At 54.7% G+C, this 27,170-nt stretch overlaps 4 protein-coding genes across 4 annotated transcripts in view; 3 read left to right on the forward strand and 1 right to left on the reverse strand.

The window, feature by feature from the left end:
* Positions 1 to 44: 44 nt before the first annotated feature.
* CYP17A1 (cytochrome P450 family 17 subfamily A member 1) lies at positions 45 to 7,382 on the reverse strand. The gene is made up of 8 exons (XM_005520703.3): positions 7,059 to 7,382; positions 6,429 to 6,567; positions 5,755 to 5,984; positions 5,449 to 5,535; positions 5,149 to 5,358; positions 4,738 to 4,907; positions 4,551 to 4,654; positions 45 to 4,309 (listed from the first exon to the last, which is right to left on the reverse strand). The coding sequence occupies exons 1-8, from the start codon at positions 7,380 to 7,382 to the stop codon at positions 4,041 to 4,043; spliced, it is 1,533 nt and encodes a 510-aa protein (XP_005520760.1). The 3' UTR covers positions 45 to 4,040.
* Positions 7,383 to 8,176: 794 nt separating this feature from the next.
* Positions 8,177 to 11,366, forward strand: BORCS7 (BLOC-1 related complex subunit 7). The gene is made up of 5 exons (XM_005520704.3): positions 8,177 to 8,324; positions 8,709 to 8,771; positions 9,220 to 9,263; positions 9,674 to 9,694; positions 10,143 to 11,366. The coding sequence occupies exons 1-5, from the start codon at positions 8,184 to 8,186 to the stop codon at positions 10,192 to 10,194; spliced, it is 321 nt and encodes a 106-aa protein (XP_005520761.1). The 5' UTR covers positions 8,177 to 8,183; the 3' UTR covers positions 10,195 to 11,366.
* A 452-nt stretch (positions 11,367 to 11,818) lies between these two features.
* Positions 11,819 to 15,932, forward strand: AS3MT (arsenite methyltransferase). The gene is made up of 11 exons (XM_088060058.1): positions 11,819 to 11,927; positions 12,227 to 12,267; positions 12,773 to 12,900; positions 13,007 to 13,157; positions 13,231 to 13,367; positions 13,599 to 13,668; positions 13,906 to 13,987; positions 14,069 to 14,200; positions 14,298 to 14,440; positions 14,801 to 14,929; positions 15,740 to 15,932. Exons 1-11 carry the CDS (start codon positions 11,819 to 11,821, stop codon positions 15,824 to 15,826), a joined length of 1,209 nt encoding a protein of 402 aa, XP_087916184.1. The 3' UTR covers positions 15,827 to 15,932.
* Positions 15,933 to 18,975: 3,043 nt separating this feature from the next.
* CNNM2 (cyclin and CBS domain divalent metal cation transport mediator 2) overlaps positions 18,976 to 27,170 on the forward strand; it is a 115,679-nt gene continuing 107,484 nt past the window's right edge. Inside the window, exon 1 of the mRNA XM_014250097.2 lies at positions 18,976 to 20,545. Within this exon, the coding sequence (XP_014105572.2) occupies positions 18,976 to 20,545 (1,570 nt within the window). The remainder of the gene's footprint in view (positions 20,546 to 27,170) is intronic.

Genomic DNA, 27,170 nt, shown 5'->3' on the forward strand with positions numbered 1-27,170 from the left:
AAGCTGAGCTGATGTTTCTAATTTTAAAAAGTCAGGAAGAAGCAGTGGTGTGCCTTTTTTATGACTTCTAGAGCTTATTTGAATATTTAGAGACCATAAAGAAATAAATGGGGCACAAAGCATGGTCTCTTCAGCTCACAAGTGCCTGAGGAGCAGGACTGTTAATGACTTTCAGTGCTTTAGGATTTTAGGCCTGCAGCCAAGGGGCAGCTGGTATGGGAAGGAGTGGTGAAGGGCAGGACATGGGGCAGGTGAGCTCTTTGGGCATACCTTGGCTGGTGCCTCTTCAGGCAGGCAGGGGACTCCCAAAGCTCCAGCTTTGAAGCTTTGGAAAGGTGCTTCACCCTCACGTATATCCCTGTGTAAGAAGCCAGCATGGCCCAAAGAGAGCTCTCCTCCAAATGCACACTGTGTAAAATGCTGGCGGTGTGAGGACCTCACATGGAGATGCAGATGTGCATCTCTAGCACTGGAGCACCAAACCCCACTCATTCCCAGCTATAAGGGTCTTTTATTTGGAGTAATGAATACATCGTTTCAAAATTGAGTTACAATAATGCAGCAGGTTGAGAACAAATGTATGGCAGTCTACTGCTCCATGTTCTGCTTTAGCATGTGCTCTAGGTGTGGCTGCCAGTACTCCTTTAAGTCTGTTTTTGCTGGAGTCCGTGGCAGCGTGGAGCTGCTTACACGGAATGGTTTTGGCCACTGAAGCTGGCTCCGAGGGCAAGGACTTAGCAGGTGGGCTGGGGTTATGTTGCCTGGGAACAGGTGAAGAGCACAGTGTGGTGGCTCAGAGAGAGTGTCCCCTGGGCACAGCAGAGGCTTCTGTGATCAGTGGGGTACTGCAGCATCTCCTTGGTGTTCCCAAGGGACTCCTCAGCTCTGCAAGGATGCAAACTCATCATCTGGGAGCACTGGTGTGATCTTCTTGCTGCATATGTTTGCATGTTTGTACATTCCCGTGGATGGGTGTTGGCTGAAGATGGAGGAGGAGGAGGGAATTGTCTTGATGCTTGCTGGAAGCCTGCTCTCAGAGCTTTGCCTGCCTAACTGGAGGCTAAGGAAAGCCAAGGTGCAGTTAAGCTCTGTGTTACACAGTCATCAAAAGCTTCCTGGGGCAGGAAGCCTGGAGAGAAGCAGTATGAGCAGCTCCACTGCCAGCATGAGGCTGTTCTGCTGAGTGATGGGAGTTTTGGGCTCCTGGGCACCCCCACCACTCGGGGATGTGAGTCAGTGGTTCTCAGTTGCTGTTCTGCACAGCCCGGGTTCCCACATTCCCACAGCCTTATCTCCTCTGGTTCTCTGCATGCTGGACTCATCCCAGCCTGACCTGCTCCTGGCAGAGTTTGGCAGGGAGCTGGGGCACAGTCCAGCTGTCCTGAATGAGTATTTCTCCTCAAAGGCTGCTGCTTCCTGGCCCCCCATCACCACCTGTGCAACACATCCCAGGGAGGCTTTTGCTGTTTTTTGGTTTGGTGGTTTTTTTGGTTTTTTTTTTTGGTTTATATAGGAAAAGCTTGGACCAGGCTGGGATGGGGGCAGACAGGCAGCCCTGGCTCAGGCAAGCCCCACAGCATCCAACAGTGGGCAGCCTGGGAAGGCCAGGATGAGTAGCCTCTTCATCAGAGCTGGTTCCCCCTATCATTGCAGCCCAGATCTGTTTTTATCAGATGGGATGGGTGCCCGCTGCGGGGCCGTCGCGACGGCGGTGCAAGCACTGCAGTCTCTGTGCCGGGGGGTCACAGGCTGCCGGCTTCTTTCTCGATTTGTTTTCAGCCGGCAAACAGCTGTGTCCTGAGGTCTGTGCTTACTCAGCTCTCCTGGCACCATGCCTGCTGCAGAGCCCACAGGTATTCCAAGCGTCTCCTGCTCCTCCTGGACTGGCTGTCATTCTCCAGCACAGTCCAGGGTCAGCCTGTGCCTGGTGCAAAGAGGAGCCTCTCAAACTTGGAGGGCTTCTGAGCTGAGACCTGTGGTCTAGCTGGGTCAGCCAGGTGCTGTGGGGGTGGCTGTGCCCCCCAAAATGAGTTTGTATGATGGAAAGGCTCAGGCTTGCTCTGCCCAGTGCCCTCAGCAAGCTGCACATCTGCTTCATGGTGTACCCAAGAAACAGTGTGGGAACAGCCATGAATGAAAAACCTTCATTCTTTCCATCATGACCAGTTCCTCCCTTGCAGAACCCCTTTGCCTAGGGAGCTGGAGCCAGTGGCCCAGGTGAAGCCTTCTGATGGAGCCAGGGGTTTGGGTGCACAGCTCTGGAGCAGCTGTCAGGATAAGAATACCAGCCAGGTGATTCAGCGGTGCCTCTACCCACTCCCAGAGCAGGGAGTAGCCATGCCAGGGGCTGTTTACCAGCTCACAAAGTCCCAGGCAGCTGGTTGTAGGCACTGAATTTCCCCAGCAGCATCTTCTCCTGGTGGAGAGGAGGTGGGCTGGGTGGGAGGCAAGACACCCTGCAGCAGGGCCCAGCTTGGGGTGCTGGGATTTGCAGCACGTGCTGGTCACCCGGCCTAGGACAGCACATGCCAGCCCTGGCAAATGGGGAAGGTGGACTGCAAGAGGCTGTGGCTGGAGGGATTCCTCAGGTTAGAAACAACCCTGGGTTAAAGGGTTTAATTTCTGCCCCAGGTGTATGCTGGCTTTTAGCAGTTGTGTGGGTGCATTGGCAAACAGTAAGGTGCCAGCCCTGTGTCAATTCTGGCAAGGAGAAAATCCTTTCCCTTACCAAGAGCAAAATCAAATGCCTTGGCAAAGGGGCACAAATGTGCTGGAGGTCCTGTTGATGCTCCTGGAGGCATCACAATGCTTTAGGACACTGGAGTGGAGCATCCCTGCCAGTGTGTGCTGCCAATGACAGGATCTGGGGCAGGGGAAGGACAAGGCTGGCATGGAGGTGCCAATCCCCAGGAAAGCCCAGAGCATCATGTTTAGCCAAGTTTTCCCAAAGCCCGTTCTGAGTCCCATCCCCCTTCACCCATACAGCTTCAGTGTGTCCTAGCAGAAGTGGAGGGATTGGAAACCCAGTGGCACCCCTGGAGTGATGGAAACAGACAGGAAAGCAGGAAGGTGTGTGGGGCTCTGCCCTTAGAAGCCATCAGAGATTCTGCAGCAGCAGTGGGTCTGGGCTCCTGCTGTGCTCCCTCTGCCCGGCTTCTGGTGGGTCAGCTGCTCAAATCGGCCTGAGGACTGCCCTTGGGACAGGTATGTGCATGGCAGTTCTTCCTCCTAGGTAGCTCCCTAGCTCCTCCCTCCTAGGTAGCTCTCCCCTACCACCCTGAGCCCTCAGGAAAATGGACTGTGAGGAGGGAGGGTGCTCCTAGTGCTGTGCCAGGCTACAGATGCATTGCCTTCCTCATCCAGATGCTGGTGTTGAAGGGGCTGCATGAAAGCCAAGTGCTGGGGGTTTGAAAGAATTCATACACACCGAGCAGAAGGTTCAGTGGTGGGGAAGTTCATGTCTGTTTTCCTGCCTGCTAGCAAGAGAGAGGGCAGGGGGAAAATGAGGTGGTGTGCAGGGCTGGGGTGTCACATTGTGCTGGGGCTCTGTGGGGCTTTCCCCTCTGCCTTGGCTGCTTTCCCTCCAGGGGCCCTGAGCCATAGCTGTGCAGCTATTTAGTTAAATATTAAGAGGTCAAGTAATAGAGAATCAGAAACCTAATTACACGCTGCCCTCCATGGCACAGTAGTTTTTGGCAAAAGCAAAGCAAACACGGCCCCTTGCGTTACAGGAAGGTTGTGCTGCTGCTGCTGGAATGATGGCCAAAATCCAGCCAGACAGTGAGTGCTCGGGACAGTGAGCAGGCAGGAGCTACCATGCTGCTGCAGAGGCCACAGCCTCTCAGCTGAGCCCAGTGCCCCCAGCAAGTTGTGGGGCCACCATACATCTCACACTTAACCCTGTCCTCCATCTCCTGCCCAAAAAGTAGCTGGAGCCATGCTGTGTTGGGAATAGCTTTATCTGGATAACCCCCATCCATGGGGCAGCCTCTCTGGTCCCACCCCCCACCCCCCTGCCTTGGATCGAGAGCTCCTCCCCATCATGAAGCCGCTCTCCAGGCCTCCCTCAGCCTGGCCTTCACCTGAAATTTCTGCACCTGCAGCACGACACCAAACTTGCCCTCCAGCGAGGGCAGGGGCTGGTCCTCGGGGCACTCGAGTGTGAACCTCTGCAGCACCCAGGCCAGGAAGAGGAAGAGCTCCATCTTGGCCAGGACTTTTCCCAGGCAGACACGGATCCCAGCTCCAAAGGGGAGGTAGCTGGGTGAGGGCGAATGGATGTGCTGGCCCCGCTCATCCAGGAAGCGGCCTGCAAGGGGAAGGGGCACCACTGGCATCAGCAGGGTGATCCCTTCTGCCTGAGACCTGCCTGAGTTCATGAGATATGTGTCCCTCCCGGGAGCTGCAGGAGCAGAGAGGTGCAATGCCCCAGATGGGCAGAAGCAGGATCCAGCCTCCCAGCACCAAGCCTCTCCCAGGGCTCAGCCTCTCCTGCTGCACCCACCCAGCCATCCCCTGGCCCAGGAGAGGATGGGGATCACACAACCCACCAGGATTGAACTCCTCAGGCTTGTCCCACTCCTTCTCGTCGTGGTGCACAGACCAGAGGTTGATGATGACCCTGGCACCCTTGGGGATGGTGTATTCCCCAATGCTGCAAAGCGGACACAGAGTGAGGCACCCACTCCTCCCCACAGTCTCTGCCCATGACCTGGATGTGCCCCAGGGGGGTCTCACCTGGTGTCAGCAAGGGACACATGCGGGATGAGCAGGGGTGACACGGGCCGAATGCGCAGCACTTCACTGATGGTGGCCTCCAGGTAGGGCAGCAGTGGGCGGTCACTGAGGTGGGGGTGACGCACCAGGCCGATCTTATGGTCCATTTCCTCCTGGATCTTCCTCTGGATCTGGGAGGAAAGCAAAGACCAGTGTGGGAGCCCAGGGAGTAGGGTGCCCTGTGTACAGTGGAGTACACCCAGCATAATCAGCATGTTCTGTCAGGCTGTGTGGGGCAGAAGTGCCCACAGCCTGATCCCACTTATCTGCAGAGCCCGACTTCTCTTTTGGCATCTGCCTTCCCCAAAACTCCCCATGACATCCCTGGTGCTGGGGGGAACCCAAGCCCCCACTGTAGGGTACAGACCCTACCTCAGGGTAGTGGAGCAGATAAAGCACAGCCCATTTGAGCACAGTCGTGGTGGTCTCCACACCGGCCCCAAAGATGTCTCCCACTGTCATGAGGAGGTGGTCGTCAGTCAGCTCCAGCCCTGGCTCTGGAGGGCTGCTGTTCTCGGCACTGAGCCTCACTTGCAGGAGGGCATCCATGAGATCCTTCACGGTATCTCCGCAGAAAGCTTCCTGCCAAGGGACATACATGAGCTAGGCTGTCCTGGGCACAGTGCCCACCACCCCAGCTCCAGCATCTCCCTGTCCTGGCCCTGCTGGCACCTTGTGTTCAGTGAATTTCTGCAGGAGCAGCTGGTCCCGGACCTGGAGGCATTTCTTCAGCAGGGCCAGGTCCTTGTTGGGAAATATCTGAGGGAGCATAGCATATTACAACAGGCTACAGCTCATCCCAGCCCAACCCCTGCAGGCCCCCAGGCAGTCACTCTGTGCCCACCAGTGTGTACTTGGCTCTGGTGGGTCACCAGGACAGGGACCCTCCTAACTCAGGGGACCTCCTACAGGACACATCCCAGCTCCTTCCTCTCATCTGAGGTGAGAGAAATGGGCAGTGCCTGTGTTCCTGCTCACCTGGAGCCAGGGGAAGATGTCCACCAAGCTCTCCTTGGCCACGGTGTCCACAATACCCTGGCTATACTCCAGCATGGCCTCAAACTCAGGGTCCCCACGCTGGTATGAGGAGTTGAAGCAGAGGGAGCAGACCACGTTGGTAACAGCCCGTGTGAGTTCGGGGGCCATGTCCAGGGCTGTGTCCTGCGCAGCGCTGAGTGTCTCGCACAGGGATGCAGCCTCCCGGCAGACTGGGGTGGAGGAGAGGCAGACCAGAGGGTGATGAGGGAGTGATGATTAAGCTAAGGGGGTGAAAGGGGCATCTGGGGGCTGGAAGGAGGGGTCCCCTGCTCATTTGGGGTGTGCAGCCTGCAGAGAGCACGCCCCAGACAGGGCTGGGCCCTGAGGGGCTGGGTTGGGCAGAAGGTACAATGCTGGGTGCTGAGGAGGAGCAGAAAGAATGGAGATGTGCAAGGATGTCCTCCTGGGCAGAGTGGGGAGCTGCGTGGAGAGGTGTTGGTAAAGTACAATGGATATAAGGAGAGGGACAGAGCTCCTGCCTGGCAAGCTGAGGAGATACCTGGGGATACCTGAGACAGTGTCTTTCCTTGGTTCCCAGGGAATCAGGGCACTTAAGAAGAAAAAGTACAACGTGCGAGGGAGCTGGCAGCCTGGGGCTGGAGGGAGGCACTTACTGATCCTCTCGAGGGCGAGCGAGCCCTCCCCAAACATGGAGAGGGCAGTGTGCACCAGCTTGCGCTGGAACTTCCAGAGCGGCCCGTAGCTGGCAAAGGCGATGTCCTTGCCTCCCCGGGACAGCAGGTCCGTGGTCACCTGAGGGACAGGCAGTCCCAGGGTCACCCTGCTGCAGGGCAGCCTCACGGGGGATGGATGATCATCTCACCCCATCCCAGAAATGGTCCGGGAGGCTAGAGGTTAATGCAGGCAGGCAAAGCACAGGACATGAGCTTTGTTTTCTCCCTGCCCAAGACTGATAAAGAGGTCTGGGGACAGATGTGAAGGTTAGGGACTCTAGGATGCCCAGGGAACTTAAGGGGTGCAGGGAGCCTGGTAGTACCTGAACCCACATCCCCGTGCCCAGGGATGCAGCCAGCTGCAGGAAAAACAGGCACCCTTGGGATGGAGGATGACAGGGCTGGCCCTGGGGAACCTGGTGTGGAGGGTCCGCCCTGCCCCTGGCTTGCTGCGGCCAGGATGGGGAGGGGACACGGACCCTGCTGGTGCCAGTGTCTTTTTTGGGAGCGTCCCCCGCCTCACCCCACGCCACAGTGGGAAGGGGTCCCCAAAACCTGCTGCCGACTCACGGTGCGGGGCCGTCCAGCGAAGTCTTTGCCTTTCTTCAGCAGCACCTCCCTGGCGTGCCGATAGCTGTTCACCACCACCACGTAGTGGGAGCCCATCCAGAGGGCGTAGAGGCTGCCGTAGTGTCCCTGCAGGCGCCACAGCCGCAGGTGGAGCTGGGGGTGCCCGGCCAGCTGCAGCAGGCTCCCCACCAGCGGCAGTGCCGGCAGGCTCCGTGGGCGCCCCAAAGCTGTGCCTGTGGGCATTGCCAGCGTGTCCCGCCGGCGCGCCAGCCGCCAGGTGCAGAGCAGGGCCAGGGCCAGCAGCAGGGCACCCAGCAGCGGCATGGCGGGGCCGGCTGCGGGGCTGCGGCGCGCGGGGGGCCCTTATAGCGGCTGCGGGGTCGTCTCCTTGACTCTGAGGCGGGCTCGGCTCCTTATCGGGGGGACGATGAGGGGGGAGCCGGGCGCTGGGCCCGTGGCCAGCTCTGCAGCTGTGGGCACATGGCGGGGGGCGAGGGCAGCGGGGCCACGGCCACCCTGGGTGGCCATGGGGAGCTGCATCCAGCGCGCTGGGGGCCAGGGGATGCCCAGGGTCGGATCTGTCCTTGGGGTTCCATCCCCAGGGCCCTGTGGTGGGCCAGGCGTGTGGGGACAGCTGAGCCCTCGAGGTCTGTCCTGGGTGCCGTGAGCACAGCTATGGGAGTCTGGCGGAGCACTGGAATTCATCCCCAGCCTGGGAGCGCCTCGACAGATCCGGGAGGGAACGGGCAGCACTACAAATGCTGATAAGCCCGGAGCATCCCTGGTCATCAGCGCTTGTCACTGCTGGGGAGACACGGGTAGCACTTGACACTGCCGGGCAGCCCTCGGCAATGCTGGTGAGCTCTGGTCGGTACAGGAGAAGTACTGGTCAGGGCTGAGAAACCCTGGTCAGCGCTGGTCAGCCTTGGTCTGTGCTTGTCAGTGCTGGGAAGCCTGTGGGTGTCCGTGCCCGAAGCGATGAGGTGTTCTGGGGGAGTCCTTTGGGAACAGAGGGCCCTTGCAGCAGTGTTTCCGCGGGCTCTGCGCCTTCCCGAGCCTTCAGGCCCCCGGCGCTCGCCGTAGAGGCTCCCGGGGGTAGGCGGGGCGGGATGCGGGCGGGGTAAGATGGCGGCGGGGGGCGCGGCGGATGCCCAGGCGCGCTTTGGGCACTCGGTGAAGGGGCTCCTGACCGAGAAGGTGACGAGCTGCGGCACCGACGTGATCGCTCTCACTAAGCAGGTGCTGAAGGGCTCCCGTAGCGCCGAGGTGAGCGGCGGCTGCCGGTGGCCAGCCGATTACAGGGCCGGAGCAGAGCTGGGAGCGGGGAAGGCTTCGCAATGCACGCTGGGAGCTGTAGTCCGAGGAAGGGGACACATCCTCGTGTCCGGGCAGGGACGGGGGACAGCGAGACCGGGATGCGGGCACGGCTGGGCAGCGCCTCGGGACTGCGGCGGTGGCAGGTGGGAGGGTGACTGCCAGCTCTCCAGGGTGACAGGTGGGAGCGGTGCCTCAGGCGCTGCCGGTGGATGTGCTCTCACGGGACCGCCGTGATCCCCGCACGGTGTCACCCCAGTGTCACCCTGCCAGCCGTCACGGGGCCTCGGGAAACGCAAAGCTGCAGCGTCTCAGTCTGGTCTGTACCTCTTTTAGCTCCTGGGTCAAGCTGCGAGAAACATGGTGATGCAAGAGGATGCCATCTTGCACTCGGAAGATGTAAGCTGTGTTCTTGTGCTCGAGCAGCAGTTTTTCTAGGGATGGGAGGGGAGGAGGGTGGTAAGAACAGTTTGCACCCGTGCTACCGGGGCCCTGGAGTGAAATTACTTCATTACTTCAGGCATCAGGACCGGTGGCCAGAATAATTTAGTGCTTCCTCAGATCCAGTGCTGCTGGACTCCTGGTGTCCTGCTGGCTGGCCAGCCCTCAAGCTGTGCTCTCTTTGGCAGAAAGCTTGAGGGACTGTGGGCTGAAAAAAAGCACTTGTGTCTCTGCCTGTCACTGGGAAAGGAGAGGGAAATGTGCCTCTGCTGATAGTACCAGCAGGGGTGTTTTGGAGGCAGTGCAGCAATGCAGTAGTGGCTGTGCTGGAAGAACTCTCTAGGGCATTAGGACAGCTTGCACTGTCATTTGTGTAGGCATTCATTCTTTGTTTTGTTCTCCACAGAGTTTAAGAAAAATGGCCATAATAACTACTCATCTACAGTACCAGTAAGTAGGGGACACCAGGTGTTCTCTCTTGGGGGCTGAGTGGATCCCTGAGTTCTTTTCTGTTCTTCTTAAAAGACTTTGCATGAAGCTGCCAGCTCAGACTGATCCCTCTTTTTCAGTTCTTCAAAGCTGAGCAGGCCCTGCAGCTGGAATTTTCCAGCCCTCTTCAGGCTGTTTTGGGGTGGGAGCTGAAATTTTTGCCTCCTGTTTGTCATGCACTATGTCTCCCATGAGTGTCTGTGATGCACCTGGGCCTAAGAAGGAGAAGCCAGTGCTGCTTCTGTCCCCCAGGACTTAATCCAGTAACACCCTGGAGTTTTGGCCTCTTGAGCCCTTGTTTGACATAACATAAACCGTGACTGAGATTTTGTTTCTCTAATGCTCTTTTTGTCTTTCCTTTTCTCATCTAGGCAAGAAGCAATTCAAAAGAAGTGAGTTCTGGGAGGACCTGGGGGACATGCATGTGGGGATGGAAAGGGGGAGGTGATGGAGTTGGATGGGGGAAAGCAGAATGGAAAGGTTTTCGCAGCTGCTTTTGAGGTAGATACTGGCCCATGCTCTCTTCAATATGTTCAGTAGATGCTCTCTTCAGTATTGTGAAGAGATGGGAATTTGAATGAAGAGACAGGATTCATACCAAAACTTTCTTTTGTTTTACTGATGTGATAGAGTGTGTGAGGCTGCTTGTGAGAGATGAGGATGGTGGGAGCAGAGCTGTGTACAGCAGGGTGCATGAAGTGAGGTTTGCTTTGTGGGGACACAGAGGTTTCTCTTTGCTGTAAAGTCAGCTCTAGAGCTGCTCTGGTCCCTTGGGCACAGGCAGCACAGCACAGTGTGGGAGCAGATCTCACCATGAATCTCCTCTTGCTTGGTGCCCAGTGTGGAGCGCTCGTCAAACCTTCAGGACCAGCTGAGTCACTTGCTGAAATGAAAGGAAACCGAAGGCATGAGGAAATCTCTACCAGCACTGAGGGAGTGAAGCATCCTCTCCGCTCCAGCCCCTGGGGCTCTGAACTGTGTCTGAATGATGCTGGATGTCAGCTGGGATAAGTGCAGAGTCTGTGTTTCTGGGCACGTGGCTCCCTTTTGTGTGCCTGCACCCACACCTCTTCTCCAGAATGCTCACCTGTGCACCCACACCTGGCTGGAAGAAATTTCTCTGAAACTTTGCCCCTTCCAAAAATTCCTGTGTCTGCTTACTTCCCATGTAGCATGAGGTGCTCAGCCCGCACCAACACCCTTGGCAAGAAGAGCAGAGTTGAGGCATGGTGTTTAAATGCAGGTGATTGCAGTTTTTCACTTGTCTGTATTTAGCCACAGAGGTGGCACAGAGTGCAGTTTATTTAGGGCATTTTAATCAGTGTGCCTGGGTGGGTGAGAGATGCTTCAGTGTAGGCTGAGGTGCCAGTCCCAGCACAGACTTTCTGAAACGAGGAATCTAAGCACTCACATCTGCCAGTGGCCTAGCTAGACGTGGTTTGGCCATCATCCTCCTCAGAGGTTATCTTATTTTCCTCTCTGCCAGAGTTTGGAAAATCATCCCTTTGCCAGCCCATATGTGCTGCTTTCGGCCTTCAGCTGCATTCCTTTTCCTGGGCTGCTGCTCCAGCTTTTGATGAAGCAGCCTTGGCTGTAGTGTGTGTTTGTATGTGGTTGGGAAGGTATCCAAAGGCCCGTCTGGGAAGCAGGCAGGAGACCATCATGAGCTGGTGTGCTCAGTTCAACACTGCTCTGTTGATGACTAGTGACCTGTTCACATTCAGGACCAACTATAAATACTGTGTCTTGTTTTTGGTAAGTCGCTTATCTGGAGCACTTGGAGTGCACGGGAAGCACTTGTTTCCCTGAGTGTGCTTTTCACCAGCTGATAGGAGCAGGCAGGCTGAGAGCCAACACTGGCCTGCCACATTCCTGTTGTAATGCTGCTGGAGTTTGGCTCCTGTGCTGCAGGGCCTTCTCGGGCTAGATCTCTTCATCCCTGCCAGTATTTTTGCCTTGGGTGACATTCTGACCCCAGCTTTGCAGGTGCACTTTGGGAATAAGAGTTTTCCCTGTGAGTTTCTTGCTGGGAATAAAAGCTGTCCTGAACACCACCAAACTGCAGCAGTCTGTCCTGGATTCTATTGCTGGCAGTCCCTGTGCATCGGGGAGACTGTTTGGGATGGTGGGTCTCTGCCCCCCAGGATCTTCCATTCTGCTTCAGCTTGGAGGGCTTTGCTGAGGCAGGGTGCCCTTGCTGCAGGTGGCTCATCCCTTCCAAGGTCGTGTCCTCTGCAGAGGCTACAGCAGTCCTGTGGCATTAAATTTGTGTCTCCCTGCCTTTGGGGTGAGCAGGGACAGGGCTGCACTGTGGAAGTGCAGAGCTGTTTGGGAACAGGCAGTAGGGTGGGTTTTGGGGCTGTGGGTGCAGCAAAAACCATGAACGATGGCAGTGTGCTCCCCACGGGAGCGGGGCCAGCAGCCCTTGCTGTGCCTGTGTGCCAGGGGCCGTGTGCCAGGGGCCAGGACAGGCCGGAGGCGGTGTTAGGGTGGAAGCCAGGCCCAGGCAGCGTGGAATGCTGGGACAGCACGGGGTATTAGGGAGGAGCGTGGCCTGTGCTGGGCAGAGTCCGGTTGTGGCGCTGCAGCTGGAAGCAGTGAGACAGGCCAGCGCCTCTGCCCGGGGTGCTGGGGCTGCCCTTGGGGCCAAGGGCTCTCTGCAAAGCGCGGGGGCGGGGGGATTTACCCTACAGGGATGCTTTGGGGGCTTATCTCTCTGGTTTTTTTCTGGGGTGGGGGGATGTCAGGTGCCCCCTGGAGCATCCTATTAGTCTGCAAGTTGGGGGAGTTCTCAGGGTTCTGTTGGGGGAGAGCAAAAAGCGCCCCGTTATCTGGCGGAAAAGGGTGATTCAGAGCCCTTGGGAGGACCTGGTGTGGTGCCCATTTCTGTGGCGTCAGCCACCAGCCCCATATTCCTGTTGCAGTGGCGACTCTCTGCAAAGACCAGATCCACCAGGAGGTGCAGGTGAGGGGCATGGATGGGAACTGGCGGAGGGATGGGGCAGTTGGGCAGGGGGTGCATGCCTGGGCTGTGCCAGAGTTCTTGGCTCCCATTAGAGGATAAAGCTTGTTTCGGGGCCCAGATGAAAATGACAGTGCAGTTGGGAGCTTTGCTCCTCTTGTGCACAGGGATGGGGAGCTGAGTAACCTGGCATTTCCCTGCCCTTGTTCCTTGAGCTCTTCTCAGTGAGGGAAATGGTGGCTGCAGCCTGCAAAGTTACTAAAATGGGAATTAAATTCCCTCCTGCACAAACACATCAGTGCATGTGAGCAAAGGGAGCTGGGGAGGATGGGGGCAAAGGAATGCCTGACCTTAGTGTCATTTTTGGCTGGGTGGAAGTGAGAGTGTCAGAGCCAGAGGACATGTGAGCAAAGTACAGGACAAGTATAGGCACAGCCACCATGTTTTAGAGCATGGGGAGCCGCCAGGGCTCAGCGCAGTTTAGTGGCCTCTATCCTTCCCATCTCAGGATTACTATGGCAAAGAGCTGCAGAAGACAGAGGACCTCAAAACCAATGCGTGCATCACTTCAGCCAGGCCCCTTCCCAAGCTGGTGAGAGATGCTCTGAAGCACATCCATGATGAGGTGGTGGCCAGGTAAGCCCCAGGGTCTCTCTTCCACTGCCACATCCCCATGGGCTGCAGCCCCTTCTTGGTCATGCCATGGGGCATCTCCTCCCAGCTCAACTCAGCATCCACCCAGGTACTATGGCTGCGGTCTAGTGATCCCTGAGTGCCTGTCATCGTGCCGGATTCTGGACCTGGGCAGCGGCAGCGGCAGGGACTGCTACCTGCTGAGCCAGCTGGTCGGGGAGCAGGGCCATGTCACTGGGATAGATATGACCGAGGGCCAGGTACGGCACAGATCTGGGGCTTTCCCTCATCCTCCCAGCAGCCTCCCCCACATCATTCCCTTCTTTGTGCCAGGTTGAGTTGGCAAAGAGGCACATTGCCTACCACATGGATAAGTTTGGCTACCGAAAGCCAAATGTGGCGTTCTTCCATGGTTACATGGAGAAGCTGGGTGATGCCGGACTGTCTGATGAGAGCTACGATATTGTCATGTAGGTGCTATGTAGGGCACGGTCACCCCCAGTCCTGCTGCTTCCTGGGACTGTGTGCATCCCAATAAGTCACCTGCTTCAGAAGCATGTGCTAGGAAGAGGGAAATCCTAAACCAGAGTCTGCCCCTTTCATGGTCAAATTGGTGTTTCCAAATCCTGAGTGGTGCAATGGGACACACAGCAGCTGGTGGTGCAAAGTGTGCTGATAAGTCTTGGTCTCCTCCTCCACAGCTCCAACTGTGTGATCAACCTTGCCCCTGACAAGAGGGCTGTGCTGCGGGAGGCCTTCCGTGTGTTGAAGGTGATGGTGGGCTGGTGCCTGTGGTAGCAAAGTGTGGTTGGAGTTGGGGTTGTTGTTGGAGTGCCACTGAGAAGGAGCAAATGGGATCCAGCAAGGTGGGGATGTAGGATGGGGCCAGGGAGGGGGCGTCTCTGCAGAGGGTCCCAAGCAGGGTAGGATTAGGGGCTTCCCAATTCTCCCTGCCCCTTTTTTCCCTTTGCTTCTTGAGGTCTCCCTTCACTCCTTGCTGTCTTCCAGCCCGGGGGAGAGATGTACTTCAGTGATGTCTATGCCAGCCAGCGCCTGAGTGAGACCATCCAGAAGCACAGGGTGCTGTGGGGTGCGTAGGGTTGTGGGATGGGGTGACATGGCATAGGGGACTGGACCTTTGCCTCCATCCCCCATGTCTGTCTCATGCCAGGAGAATGCCTGGGAGGAGCCCTGTACTGGAGAGACCTGTACAGCATTGCTGAGGAGGTGGGGTTCAGCCCCCCATGCCTGGTCACTGCCAGTCCCATCACCATTGGTGACAAGCAGCTGGAGGACATCGTCGGTGAGGATCCAGCCAGAGAGTGTCAGCTCTGTGAGAGGCTGTGCTGGGATCCAAGCCCAGGTGTTCAGTGCCTAAGCCACCAATCTCTCCCTTGTAGGTGACTGCTGCTTTGTTTCTGCAACTTTCCGCCTGTTCAAGGTGCCGGCTGGCAGCTGGGCTGGGCCAGCACAGGTCATCTACAATGGTGGGATTGTGGGGCACGAGCAAGAGCTGGTGTTTGATGCCAACTTCACCTTCAAGGTTTGGGGAGCATGCTGGGACTCTGTAGGGAAGAGAGCAGCATCCTCTGTGATCTGGGGGGCAAGCTTTGGTGGAGGGGATGGTGGGTAGGAGCTGAGGGTCTGTGTAAACCCAGGGGAGTGTGAATGTACAGGAAAGGGAGACAGATGCACTGCTTTGTGGTAAAGGTAGAAGCAGGACATCCATGGTGGCTTCCCAGAATGGTTTGAAGTCTGATGCTTGGCTTTAGTGGGTGTTTTTTCAGGGTTTGGGCCAAGACATGCTCCTGCTTTCACTCTCCCCATCATCTGGCTGAGTGGCTGGAGTCCCCTGGGACACATATCCAGGACCCCAGGCCTGTGACCATTCCTCTGTCCCCAGGAAGGAGAGGTGGTGGACGTGGATGCTGAGATGGCTGCGATCTTGCAGAGCTCCAGGTTTGCGGACAAGTTCCTGATCCGAGCTGGTGGTGCTGCAGCACTGCAGGGCTGCTGTCGCAAGGGAGCAAAGGTCATTAGAGGGTAGCTTCGTGGCTGGGTTAAGGAATTTGGACCTGAGTGTTCTATGTCATCAGAATGACATGATACCAAGACACCTGAGTCCTTCTGGGCCAGGCTGGAGCTCATGGGACACCAAGAGTGGTGCTTGGTGCCTCAGTCAGGACAAACTGCACCCCTACCCAAACGAGCATTCCAAAGAGGGTTGTGCTCTAACCACCCCAACATGCCCATGGGGACTGTGGAGGCTGACAGCTGGGCTTCCCTGAGGTCTCCCAAGGGGAGTCGTCCTTCCCCTGCGGGGATGTCTGTGTGCAGCCTGCCTCAGGGAGGTGATGGCCCCCCCACAGTTTCTTCCTGCCCATTGTTCCCCCTCCTTCTGATGGAAGAGCAGGTTGGCCCTGGCTGCCAGCCCTGACCCTGCAGTACAAAGTATTCTATCTGCTGGAAGCCACTCTCTTCTCCTTGGTGGTCTCGCCAGCCTGTAGATGGGCCAGGAGAGACAAGGGAGATAACCTGCAGCTGTGTATCCCTGAAATGCAGCCTTGTACTTAGGAAGGGGAGATTTTCTCAGGTCTCTGTCCAAGCAGGAGGCATTTCTCAGATAAAAGCAGAGCCAAATCCCAGACAAGCTCTTGGCTTCTTCCTTGCAGCAGGAAAAAGCAGCTGGAGTGACCCAGGAGCTGTCCCCAGTGATAGCTAAGGAAGGTCTGCTTGGGTTACTCTGCTGGCAGGGATTGAGCCAGGGGCAAGTTCCACTTTCTCAGGTGCGTCTTGCTTCCCACTGGCCTGACCCTGCCCTGGGTTTTTCTCTGTCCTTCAGGAGAAGATCTGTGACCCCTTCCAGCTGCTGGAGGGGCTGACAGCCCCAGGTGCTGGTGGCACCTGTGGTCCCCCAGGGTGCTGCTGAGTGGCAAGCAGTGTCCCCACACCACTGTTGGAAGCCAGCAGGGCGAGAGGATGTGGCCCCAGTGACGTCTTCCACCAGAGAGCAAATAAATATATCTGAGCTCGAAGGTTGTGTGATTGTAACTGCCACAGGGCTGTGGGTGCGGTGCTTCCCTGGCAGGGCTGGTGGGGCAGGTTGTGCCTGGTTGCAGTGAGGACCTGTCCTGTGGGTCCCCTCACTGTGGGGCTGGCAGTGGCTGCACGGCTTGGGCGCACAGGCAGGGACAATCTCTGTCTCACTTGCAGCCCTGCAGCCTGTTCCCGGAGATGGGGATTGCTCTCTCCTTCCCTGTGCAGCACCACTGAGGTTTCTGTTTTCCCCAGACTCCATCCAGTTGGAGAGCCCTGAGTCCCCTGCAGGCATTGCACCTGCAGAGTTTTGCAGGGAAATACAGTAGTTCGGGAAAAGCAGAAATTACCCAGCTGCATCCCACAGCAGGCAAAGAGCAAAGTGCAAGGGCTATTAGGCTGTAGTTGGAGGTGATGGGATGCATTCCTGCTGCCCAGCATGAATCCCACAGGACCTGGCCCACAGAAGGTGTTTGGGAAAGGCTGGTGGTTGCTGAACAGCTAAACTTAGAAATAAGGGGCCATTTCCACCCCTCCTCACACAGTGATTTTCCAGGAGGGACCAAATTTCCCATCTCTGCCATTTAAGCATCATCTTGCTGTGGCAGGGGGGAAGTTAAGAAGCAAAAGCCAATAAAATTTGGGTTCAGAAAGAAACAGGGGCCACTGCCAAGGATGCTCTGCCGTAGCAGTGGCTGAGGAGGGTCCAGAGGTTCAGGACATCTGAAATTGTTCTGAATTTGTGTGGAGTGACCTCACAGATGGGACCATGGGAGGAAGAAGCTGTTTAATACACACACCCCACACCCAGCCTTCTTCCTAGATTACTTACAAAGACTTCATCTGAGTCCCCAAACAACTCATCCTGGGAGGTTTGCAGCAATTAGCTCCTGCGATCAAAGACAGCCTTCCCAGTGGGAATGGAAGAACAGTTGGGGTTGGGGGGGTCCTACCTACAAATCCCTTCATTAAAAAGACATGAGTCCCTGGTGTGGCCTTTCAACTTGGCTGGGAAGAGCTGCGCCCACAGTGAGATCTCTGCTCTGTGCATACAGAAAAAGGCCACAGGTAAATGTCACTGCATTTGCATAGCAAAGCACTGTTTTTCCCGAAATCTCAGCATGTCAGGGAGGAAGCAGCTAAGAGAACTCTGATGTGGGGCATTAAAGTAGAGGTCCTCACCAGGCTGTGGATGCAGTGGTGTCTTCTCTGCCTGGCTTTACTTGTGCCTGCACAGCCTTGGGGTTTTCAGCGCCGAATGTATGAAAAGAGGAGGTCCTGCAGCCCCATCCCATGTGAAGAAACCCAACATGATCTGTCCAACACCCCAGTCTGTGTGTTTTGGTGATTGTAGAGATGGCCCAAATCCTGTTCTAGTGAAAAGCTCTGCAGCATTGGTGTCCTCCCTCAGCAGGCAGAGAAGGTTGTGATGCCAGCAGCCGGAGGTTGTGACAGTCTGATTTACTCTGAGAGGAAAGGGATTCCTTAGTCCCTGCTAATCCAGTAGTGGCTGTGATTTAGGGATGCCTATCCTGAGTGTCCCTGCTCACTTTGGGGAGCAGGCCTGTGGAACTCCCTCAGGATAAGCTGAATGAGATTTGGGATGGGGACCACAGCCCCCACTGTGCTCTGCTTCACACCATATTGGGTTGCCCTGCACAATTTATTCTTCCATTTTCCAAGCACTTAAACAGCAGGGAGGCTGTTTTACCACCTCTAAAGGGTGTCAGTCACCACAAGCCACACTGGTTGCTCCCACGGCTGTTCGTCTCTGGTTGTCCAGGATGCTGAACTCTTTCCTGGCTCCTTCATAATTACGGACATGGATGGCCGGGTGTGGGGTGTGTGCTGCCCCAGCTGGGATTGCGGCACAGCAGCCGAGGCCTTGGAAACAGTCGGGCTCTCAGGGCAGTGGGAGATGGCACACGGTATTTTACAGGTGCTTTTATGAATCGGAGCTCTTGGCCCTCTGTGCATCCATGAACTGAGGATGAGCGGAACTGGGGTGGATTTGGACGTCCTCTACGGGAGCTCCAAACCGCGGCCCCGCTCACCCCACGCCCTGGCACGGAGGAGCAGAGCAGAGGTGAGGGAGGAGTGCGGCCCATCCATATTCAGTGTTTAATGATTAACTCCGCTCTCAGGAGCAACCCAGCCGAGGAGATGGGGCGGAGGGTGCCCGGGAGCCGCAGTGCGACAGCTCCATTTCTGAACGTCGCACGGTACTACATGGGCGGCGGCTCAGGGCTGACCGGAGAACGGGAACGGCTGAGAGAGCCGCTCCCGCCGCAGCAGATCCCGGCGGGAGGCACCGGGATGCGCCCCGTCGAGCCGGGCCTACGAGGCGCGGCGGAGCCGCCAGGGGGCGCTGCGCGACCGCCGATCGGTGCGGCGCGCGGACGCGGGGCGGCGCTCCCGGGCCGCTGAAGGGGGCGAGCGGCGCGGTGGTTCCGAGGGGAGCGGCGGTCGCCGCCAGCCGAGCGGGAGCGGAGGGAGCAGCGGAATTGCCCGGCCCTTTCGGCCGCCCCGTGCCCCGGTGCGGGCGCTCCCTGGGTCGCTCCTGCCTAGCGCCGCGCGCGCCGGCCGCACCGCACCCCCATTGGTCGCGCCCCCCCTAGGGCTCCGCCCCCCTCAGTCCCATGCGCAGTCGCCATGGGTCAGGGCCTCACGGCCGGCCCCGCCCCCGCGCGCCCGGCGTACACACCGGAGTCACGCGCCCCCGGGGCTGGGGAGGGGGCGGGGCTCAGTGGGGGCGTGGCCTGGCGCTGATTGGCGAGCAGGCCGGCGCTGATTGGCGGCGCCGGGCTGAGCCCCCTCCCCCTCGAGGCGGGCGGGGCGGGGCGGGGCGGGCGCGGGTAGAGGCGACGCTGGTCGGCCCGGCCCGGCAGTCGCCGCCCGTCGGGTCCCGCGGGCAGGTGGGGCCGCGCCTCGGCCGCCGCCCCCCCCGCGCCCGCCGCCACCGCCGCCGCCGGGGGAGCCGGGGCACGCCGCAGGCGCCGCGCGGTGATGCGGGGCCGCGGCGGTGCCGAGCCCTGACTAAAGATGGCCGCGCTGCCCGGTGGGAACATGGCGGGGGGCGGCCGGGGGGCGCGGGTGCTGCTCTTGCTGCTGCCCGGCGGCAGGGTGGGCCGGTGGTACCCCGCCGCCGCCGCTGCCGCGCCGCCCGCTGCCGTCGTGCCCCCGCCGGCGGCGGAGGAGACGGTGATCATCGGTCTGCGGCTGGAGGACACGGACGACGTCTCCTTCATGGAGGGGGGCGCGCTGCGGGTGAGCGAACGGACGCGGGTGAAGCTGCGGGTCTACGGGCAGAACATCAACAACGAGACGTGGTCGCGCATCGCCTTCACGGAGCACGAGCGGCGGCGGGGCGGGCGGGCGGCGGCGGGGCCGGCGGGGCGCGGCGGTGGCGGGGGCGGCGGCGGGTCGGCGGGCAGCGGTGGGGCCCCGCAGCGCTGCGGCATCCGCACCTCGGACATCATCATCCTGCCGCACATCGTGCTCAACCGCCGCACCTCGGGCATCATCGAGATCGAGATCAAGCCCCTGCGCAAAACGGAGAAGAGCAAGTCCTACTACCTGTGCACCTCAGTCTCGGCCCCCGCCGCCGCCGCTCTGGGCCCCGGGGCTCCCGGAGGGCTGGCGGGCGCCGAGGGGCCGGCGGGACCCCCGCCCTGGGGTGAGACCACTTGGATCTACCATGACGGCGAGGACACCAAGATGATCGTGGGCGAGGAGAAGAAGTTCCTGCTGCCTTTCTGGCTGCAGGTCATCTTCATCTCGCTCCTCCTGTGCCTCTCGGGCATGTTCAGTGGCCTCAACCTGGGCCTCATGGCCCTGGACCCCATGGAACTGCGCATCGTGCAGAACTGTGGCACGGACAAAGAGAAGAACTATGCCAAGCGCATTGAGCCTGTGCGGCGTCAGGGCAACTACCTGCTGTGCTCCCTCCTGCTGGGCAATGTCCTGGTCAACACCACGCTTACCATCCTGCTGGACGACATTGCCGGCTCTGGGCTGGTGGCCGTGGTGGTCTCCACCATCGGTATCGTCATCTTCGGCGAGATCGTGCCGCAGGCTATTTGCTCTCGGCACGGCCTGGCCGTGGGCGCCAACACCATCTTCCTCACCAAGTTTTTTATGATGATGACCTTCCCGGCCTCCTACCCTGTCAGCAAATTGCTGGACTGTGTCCTGGGCCAGGAGATCGGCACGGTCTATAACCGTGAGAAGTTGTTGGAGATGCTGCGGGTCACCGACCCTTATAACGATCTGGTCAAGGAGGAGCTCAACATTATCCAAGGAGCCCTGGAACTGCGCACCAAGACTGTGGAGGACGTGATGACTCCCCTCCGAGACTGCTTTATGATCGCTGCCGAGGCTGTGCTCGACTTCAACACTATGTCCGAGATCATGGAGAGCGGTTACACTCGCATCCCTGTTTTTGAGGGTGACCGTTCCAACATCGTGGACTTGCTCTTTGTTAAGGACCTGGCTTTTGTGGACCCCGATGACTGCACGCCACTCAAGACCATCACCCGCTTCTACAACCACCCGCTGCATTTTGTCTTCAATGACACCAAGCTCGATGCCATGCTGGAGGAGTTCAAGAAAGGTGGGCTCGTGCCTGTGGCGGGGGTGCGGTGGGGTGGTGCTGCTCGGTGGCGGTCAGCATCCACCTGCTTGCAGCAAGGGAGGCCTTGGGTTCCTGCTCACGGAGGGCTGGTGGAAGTGCATTCTGGAGTGAGTGACCAGAGTTTAGACATCTGCCAGATCTGCTCGTTCCCTGGGCCAGAAGGCTGATCCACGGCTGGGATGTGCCCCCAGCCTTTTTTCCCCCACTGTACTGGGATGTGTGTGTGGGCATGGTGCCAAGCAAGGTTGTTTTCCTTCTTGCTTTTTCCACTCATCTGTCCATTATAGTGAGAACCACTGACGGGAATCCGCGTCCATTCCTTGGCTGTGTCTTCTCTGTGCTTTTTCAGCTGGCCTGACAGGGAGGAGTGGGTGGGCTGCTTGGGTGCCTGGTGCCTTTCAGGCTCAGTGCACACACGTGCTGAGATAAACAAGGCGTTTTAGCTCCATTCATAGGCTCAGCCTGCCGACCTCAGCTCTCGTTCCAGTTACTTTGATTGACGCTTTGATCTTGTAACTCATAAATCATTTCAGTGTCTTATATTCCAAAGCACCTGTTGCTGCTGCACTTCAGAGTTACAGCTCTTTTTCCCCAGGCTACCCCGTGCTTCAGGACCACAGGGTCAGCAGAGACATGACCCTTTCTACCTCTTTAGTATGGGTTGTGTATTAGTTGCATCAGAATGGGACTGAGACTTTCTGCCTTTCTCTTGTTTGTAGGTGTTGCTGACTTGACAGATGCATATTAATTCTTGTTAGAAACTCTTGCTTATGAGAAAAACAAAATGATGGTTTTTTTCTCCTTTTTAAAATCTGTTCCTCTCTGCAAGCCAAATAATAATGCTCTGTGGCCTGTGCAGAAGGGAGCTTTCAAAGTAGTTGTTAAGTGAAATTTCAGACAGTTTGGATGTGTGAGCTCCTGTGCTCGAAAAAGAAAGGCTATTTGGAGTGCCACCAGACTGTTTGTACCCAAGGAGGAGATCTGATCAAAGGACCATGGAGCTGCTCGGTTTGCTTGGGAGGGGAAACCTAGTGGGGAATATTTGAGCTCATCTTTTACTAACTGCTTAGGTTACCTTGAAAAAAACTTTGTGAATTGATGAATGTTCTTTCAAGATAAGTTATAGTTATTGTTTTCTCTACATGCTAAACTCTTGTGTCATGGCATTGAATCTTCTTCATCCTACTTAATTCAATTTTGAGGATTTGGAGGGTTACCTCATTTTTATTTCATCCTTGTGGATAGAAGATGAACATACTCCTGCTTTTTACTGGCCAGTGCAGCAGTGGTTATCTTTCTCTTTCAGCCTGTGTGTAGAGATGGGGAAGTCTTACCTGGTTTTGGAGGTGTTGAAGGAGAGATGAAGGAGACCCTCCTTCAGCTGTGGTTTCTACGCTGCAGGATCTGCAGCTTGGATGTGGGAAACTTAATGATGTCACTTAACTGTTGGCTGTTTAAGGTGGATTTTGCTGTATGAGCAAGTAAAGGGTGGTTCTTCTTCCCCTCTGTCCCTGTTGTTCAGACTCCAGATAGCACAATAGGGTTCTTAGCCTGTAGTGAGACGTGTGGGTGTTTTTTACTTTTGTATGCAGCAATGTGTCTAAAGAAATACATGTTATGTTGGTATTTTATTTCCCTGGTCTGAAAGGATGGAATGTGCTCCTGTGTGTTAGCATAGCAGTCCTTTTTATTTAACAGCTGGGAGAATTAGGTGTGCACTGTAATCCTTTGAGAGTGGCTAAGCCAAATTCCTCCTTAGAGTTCCTGAAACTGGTGCTTAAAATAGGCTTCTTAAAAATTCTCCTGGGTGGCTTGGAAGGTGCAGACTGGAGATCACTTTCCCTAGTAGCCAGTCTTATGCCTGTGCTACCAAACATCCTAGTAGCACAAGTTCAGGATGAGCTCCTAATGTGTGTGTTCCCTCCTGCAATTGCTGAGCCCTGGAATAGTCTCTGTAGTTGGGAATTAATTCAGACTCGTTTGAGCATACTTAAATGTTTACTCCAGAGTCACTATGCTGGTTGGTCTGTATGGGCACGCCCTGTGTTAGGATCAGTTTTGTCCTAACTAGTTTCTCTTTAAAAAGTGCAGATATAGTGGAAATAAGTGGCTTCCTTTTTGTCCTTTGAAATGAATGTAAATAACTGATAGCTGGCTTGATCTGGCATAGCACAGTGTCTTTTGCAAGAGCTCTTCCAGCTTTCTTCTTCAGAGCAACCTTGCCAAATTCCCATGAGAATGTACAAATTAAGGGTGAGAATCAAATTGCGTGTTACTCTCCAGTAGAGTGCTGGAAATAAATAAGCTTACAGTTTTTAGTCATTTACGTCCCATCACATTGATGATGCTGCCACTGCCAGCTTGCTTCAAAACCCCTAAGTGTGTCTTTTTTGATACCCAGGCCTCTGCTACCACTGTTGGGTGCAACAGGCAGCTCATGTGATAGTGCTGTCAGTTAATATTTTAATTGATTCGAGGAGAGAAGATATTTTTTTCTCATAATTTGGTAATAGCTGGGTAGGTGGAGTTTTGAAACTCACATTTTGGGCAGAAGCAAAACCTTCTTAACCTAAATGTGGAATGGAGTCTTACAAGGAGGCGATTAAAAGCCAAACACAGCAGGATATATATACATCCTTGTACTGTTGCAGATGAAATGGGTAGTTCTGTAGTTGTTCTAGTGCTTAGGCTGAACAGCTGGAGGATTTGGTGGTGGGCCTGTTGTTAATGTTCTTTGATCACAATTACAAAATAAGTATCTGTTTCACTTCCATGCTGCCAGGCAAGAAACTTAATTTTAAGAGAGCTTCAGCACATTCCCACCCCCTTGCTGCTCTAATCTCCTAAAGTGTGAATAAACATGATTCCTTGAAGCAGTCCACAAACAAGCTTCTCTAAAAATCATGGTTTACTTGCAAATAAATAAATGAGTAGCTTTTGAAATAGGTGTGATCTTTCTGTTCTAAAAACAGACCTTAAACTTCTACCAGAGCTGTCAAATCCACTTGTCTACAGGTTGAGCAGACTGGGTGCTTAACTTGAATTCAGTCATTCACATTTAATGCAGGGGAGTCTAAGGTACCTTTTCTATTGGCCTAGGAAAGGATCTACCTGACTTTACTCAGAGCAGAGGTATCTCATTTGAAATGAGTTCACTCACAGCTAATCTAATATTGGCCATTGCTGTAAAGGGGAGCGAGGCATTACCAGTTCCAGGATTGATTTGTGTCGTGGTTCTTATTCTGCAGCAGGGATTGAATGAGCCAAAGAGTCACTTTTGGAAAGAGGCTGGTGAACTGTCTCCACTGATCTTCTTTTTCTTGTTGACATGTGTGTGGACCTGTTTTTGTTTGTTTTAGTTTTTTTTCTTGTTTCCTGTTCCTTTTTTACAGTCTTCCTAGGTCTCTGCTTAAATGCTCTCTGGCACTTGCTCTTGGTGTTTTTCACAGGCAGATCTCTGCATGTGTGATCCTAAACCAAAGCATTCTATTTCTAGCTCCCTGTCTGCTGGAGCTACAGAAATCCAGCTTGAAAAGGCTCATGTTGTAATACTAATATTTCAAGATTGGCCCACTTTCTGCAAGCCATTCTACAGCTGTGTTCCTGGTGGCCTGGATGGCTTTGGAGGGCAGCAGTTTCTCAGTTGGAGTCCTCCTTATCTGGGGACTTTGAGTCATATGTTTTGGTCTTATTTCTATCTTTTTCCACTATTATTTTATGCTACAGATCAGAGCTTAATAACCTGATGCAAAGAAGCCACAAGAACTGTGCAGCAGTTCTAAGCTCTCATTTTCTGAATCACATGGCAGCCTTGAGAAAACTCCTAGATTCCTTATTAAAATCATTGCCAACTGGACCTTAAAAGATTTTTTTCCTCTAAAAACATTGTCAAATTTAGCTTGATGATACTTTCTTCAGGCTCTGTTGGTCTTGTATTGTCTGGTTTTAGTAGCATGTATGTTTGGTGGTTGATTTAGAGTAGATATTGGGGAAAAATGTCCATTTCTTTTCTAGTTCCTCCTCCCTCTTGAAAGAAAACCAAGTCCCAGCAGCCTGAAATATAAACCTGAGTTCTGAGTGCAGAGAAGAATACCTAGACCTACTTCTCTTTTGAGCACATAGATCCTCTTTTTGGAAACAGGATAGCAAGTAATTTGTAGCCCAGGGATCCAAAGTTCTCCATTACTATGGTTGGTCTGAGGGTTGTTGTTTTTTTTTTTTTCCTGTTATTAGGTCACTTGGTCTGAGGGGCCTTTTTTTGTTATTAGGTCACTTATCTTTCTTGTGCAGCTCTAATCTGGGTTTGTAGGTGGCTTCTTTCTTGGTTCCTTTCAAGTTTTATGACCTGCTGAATCCGAGTCCAGTCTTCCCTTGACTAACTTTGATTTAGTAGGTCTGAATGCTCACTTTCTAGTTTATCTAGCAGGTTGTCTGTCTCCTGGGCACTTTTCCCATGTAACCCTGTGACTGCAGCATTACGAGAAACTGGAAGAAACTACATAAATCCTTTCTGGGATTATGAAAGGCACGTAAAACTTCTTGGAAAACAATATCGTTTTCAGGGCTGCTTAGCTAATAAAAGGCACCTCCTCTGATCCTTTTGGGGAAATTCATATAACAGAGAGAGTGTTGAGGAGGTCCAGTGTGGAGATTTTTCTGTGTGAAGAGAGTAGGGGAGTGGCAGGTGGGAAGGAATTTGCCACCAAGAAACAGAAGTTTTAGCATGCTATGCCTGCAGATTTATTTCCTGAAGAAAAATTGCACGTGGGGGTGGGGGTTGCCTCGTGACAAACTGTTCCTTGGCTGTGTGACAGCGCAGCACCCGCAGGTACTGCACTGCCAAGAGCTTTGCTGGCCTTGCAGAGCTCCTGGGGGATGCGTGCTCGTTCCACCGGAGAGCAGCGGATGTGGGTTACTGCAGGCAGCCCTCCTGCTGGTATGCAGAGGGAGAGGCTCCAAGGGGAACGCATCAGGGAGCAGCTCCAGTTCTTCCTGTGTTCCCTACTGGGAACATTTTATAGAGACCAGGAGAAGAGGGGCTACTAGGAGAGCAGCCTTGGTGAGGAGTCCTTCTGCTGCTGAGAGTAGGAAGAAACGTATTTCAGGTGGCTGGCAGGGAGAGGATAAATGAATTAAATGGCTTGAACAGTAGAGGTTTGAGTTTGATGCCCATGTTGAATATGATTATTTGATTGCTTTTTAACCAGTTGTTTGCAGCTCTTGTCATTTGACAAACACAAGATGTTGCCTTTTCTTCCCCATAGCTGTTTGCTCAGTTAGCAAATGCTTTCCTGTGCTGAAGCTGATGGGAGTGAATTCCGCCACAAGTGAACCATGCTCCTATCTGCTTTCTCTGTGTCTGTAGAGGTTATCTGTAATAGGCACAGATGTAAACTTCAGGTCAGTCTTTGCAGCCAACAGCATTTCACAGTCAGTTTTGCAGCAGGATAGACCAAAGAGGCAGAATATCAGCTTCTGGGCAAATTCATTAGTGTAGGAAACTGATCAGGTAGTTTAACCATCACAGTGTCCTTCCAGGCCTGAGATTTTCTTTTGAGTTTCGTTTTTTTTTCCCTGCTGACATGAGGTTCTGAGGAGCAGAACATTTTCCCAGTCAACTTCAAGTTGACTCTGAGGGCACAAGAACAATAACAGCGAATCCTCTGCAGTCGGTCATTTCTGACAATGGCTGGGGCTACTTAGAGAAAGTATTAGAAAAGAGCCAATTTATTTTGTTCCCCACGGAAGCTTACTGATCTCATCAGGCTGTGATTCAGGAAGTTCTGGGACTAAAGATACTGTCTTTATTAAATAGCCGTAGATGCTTATTTCTCTCTGTGAGCATGTCTAATCAACACTGAACCTTTGTCAGCTCTTGCACAGAAACAAACACCAGTAGTGGGTGTCTCCTGTCTGTAGCTGTGTACTGCTGGTGGCAGAGAGAGGTGGGTCTAGAAGTACATTTCTGATTGTCAGTTCTGTATGAAGCCATCCAAAGGTAGATTTTGTTTTGTCAGGCTGTGGTATCACTCTAGATGGTAATTTAGGAAATGAGGGTGTGAGCCACCTCACACCTCCTAAGTGTTATGAGCCCGAGTCTCCTCCCTGTTTTATTGAAGCAATCAGTATAGCAGGGAGAAGTATTGTGGGGGTTATGAAGCTGCTTAACATGGAGCATCAATGCCACTAGACTGTGACAAGATCTACTCATTTTCCTGGTGTTGTCTGGTGTCAGATTTTGTCTTGTTCTCTTGGAGAGCACACATCTTAGTGCACAGGAATTAAGACCTGGAGGATTCGAAGTCTCACTACTTCACCTCTTTTAAACATTTAGCATCTGCTCTATATTAAGAGTCCTAAGCCAGTCTTATATCAGCTTAGTCCGGATCAAGTAGGACGAGAGTGAAAGCAGTGGCCAAGCTGTGTTGAGTGAGTCTATAGACCACCAAGCTTTTGTGCTTTTTTCATTAATACTTAGCAAGAGCTCACTTTTGCATTTTCTTATGTGCCTTTACAGAGCGGCGGTGCGATTGCCAGTCTGGGTAGGCCAATGGCACTTCTACTGTTGAGTCCCTTCCAATTTCACTAATGGAGCTTGTAAAAC

The sequence above is a fragment of the Pseudopodoces humilis genome, chromosome 9 (genome assembly GCF_049639895.1).
Source record: "Pseudopodoces humilis isolate 2021_Gansu_Grassland_sample_001 chromosome 9, ASM4963989v1, whole genome shotgun sequence".
Taxonomy (NCBI): Eukaryota; Metazoa; Chordata; class Aves; order Passeriformes; family Paridae; genus Pseudopodoces; species Pseudopodoces humilis.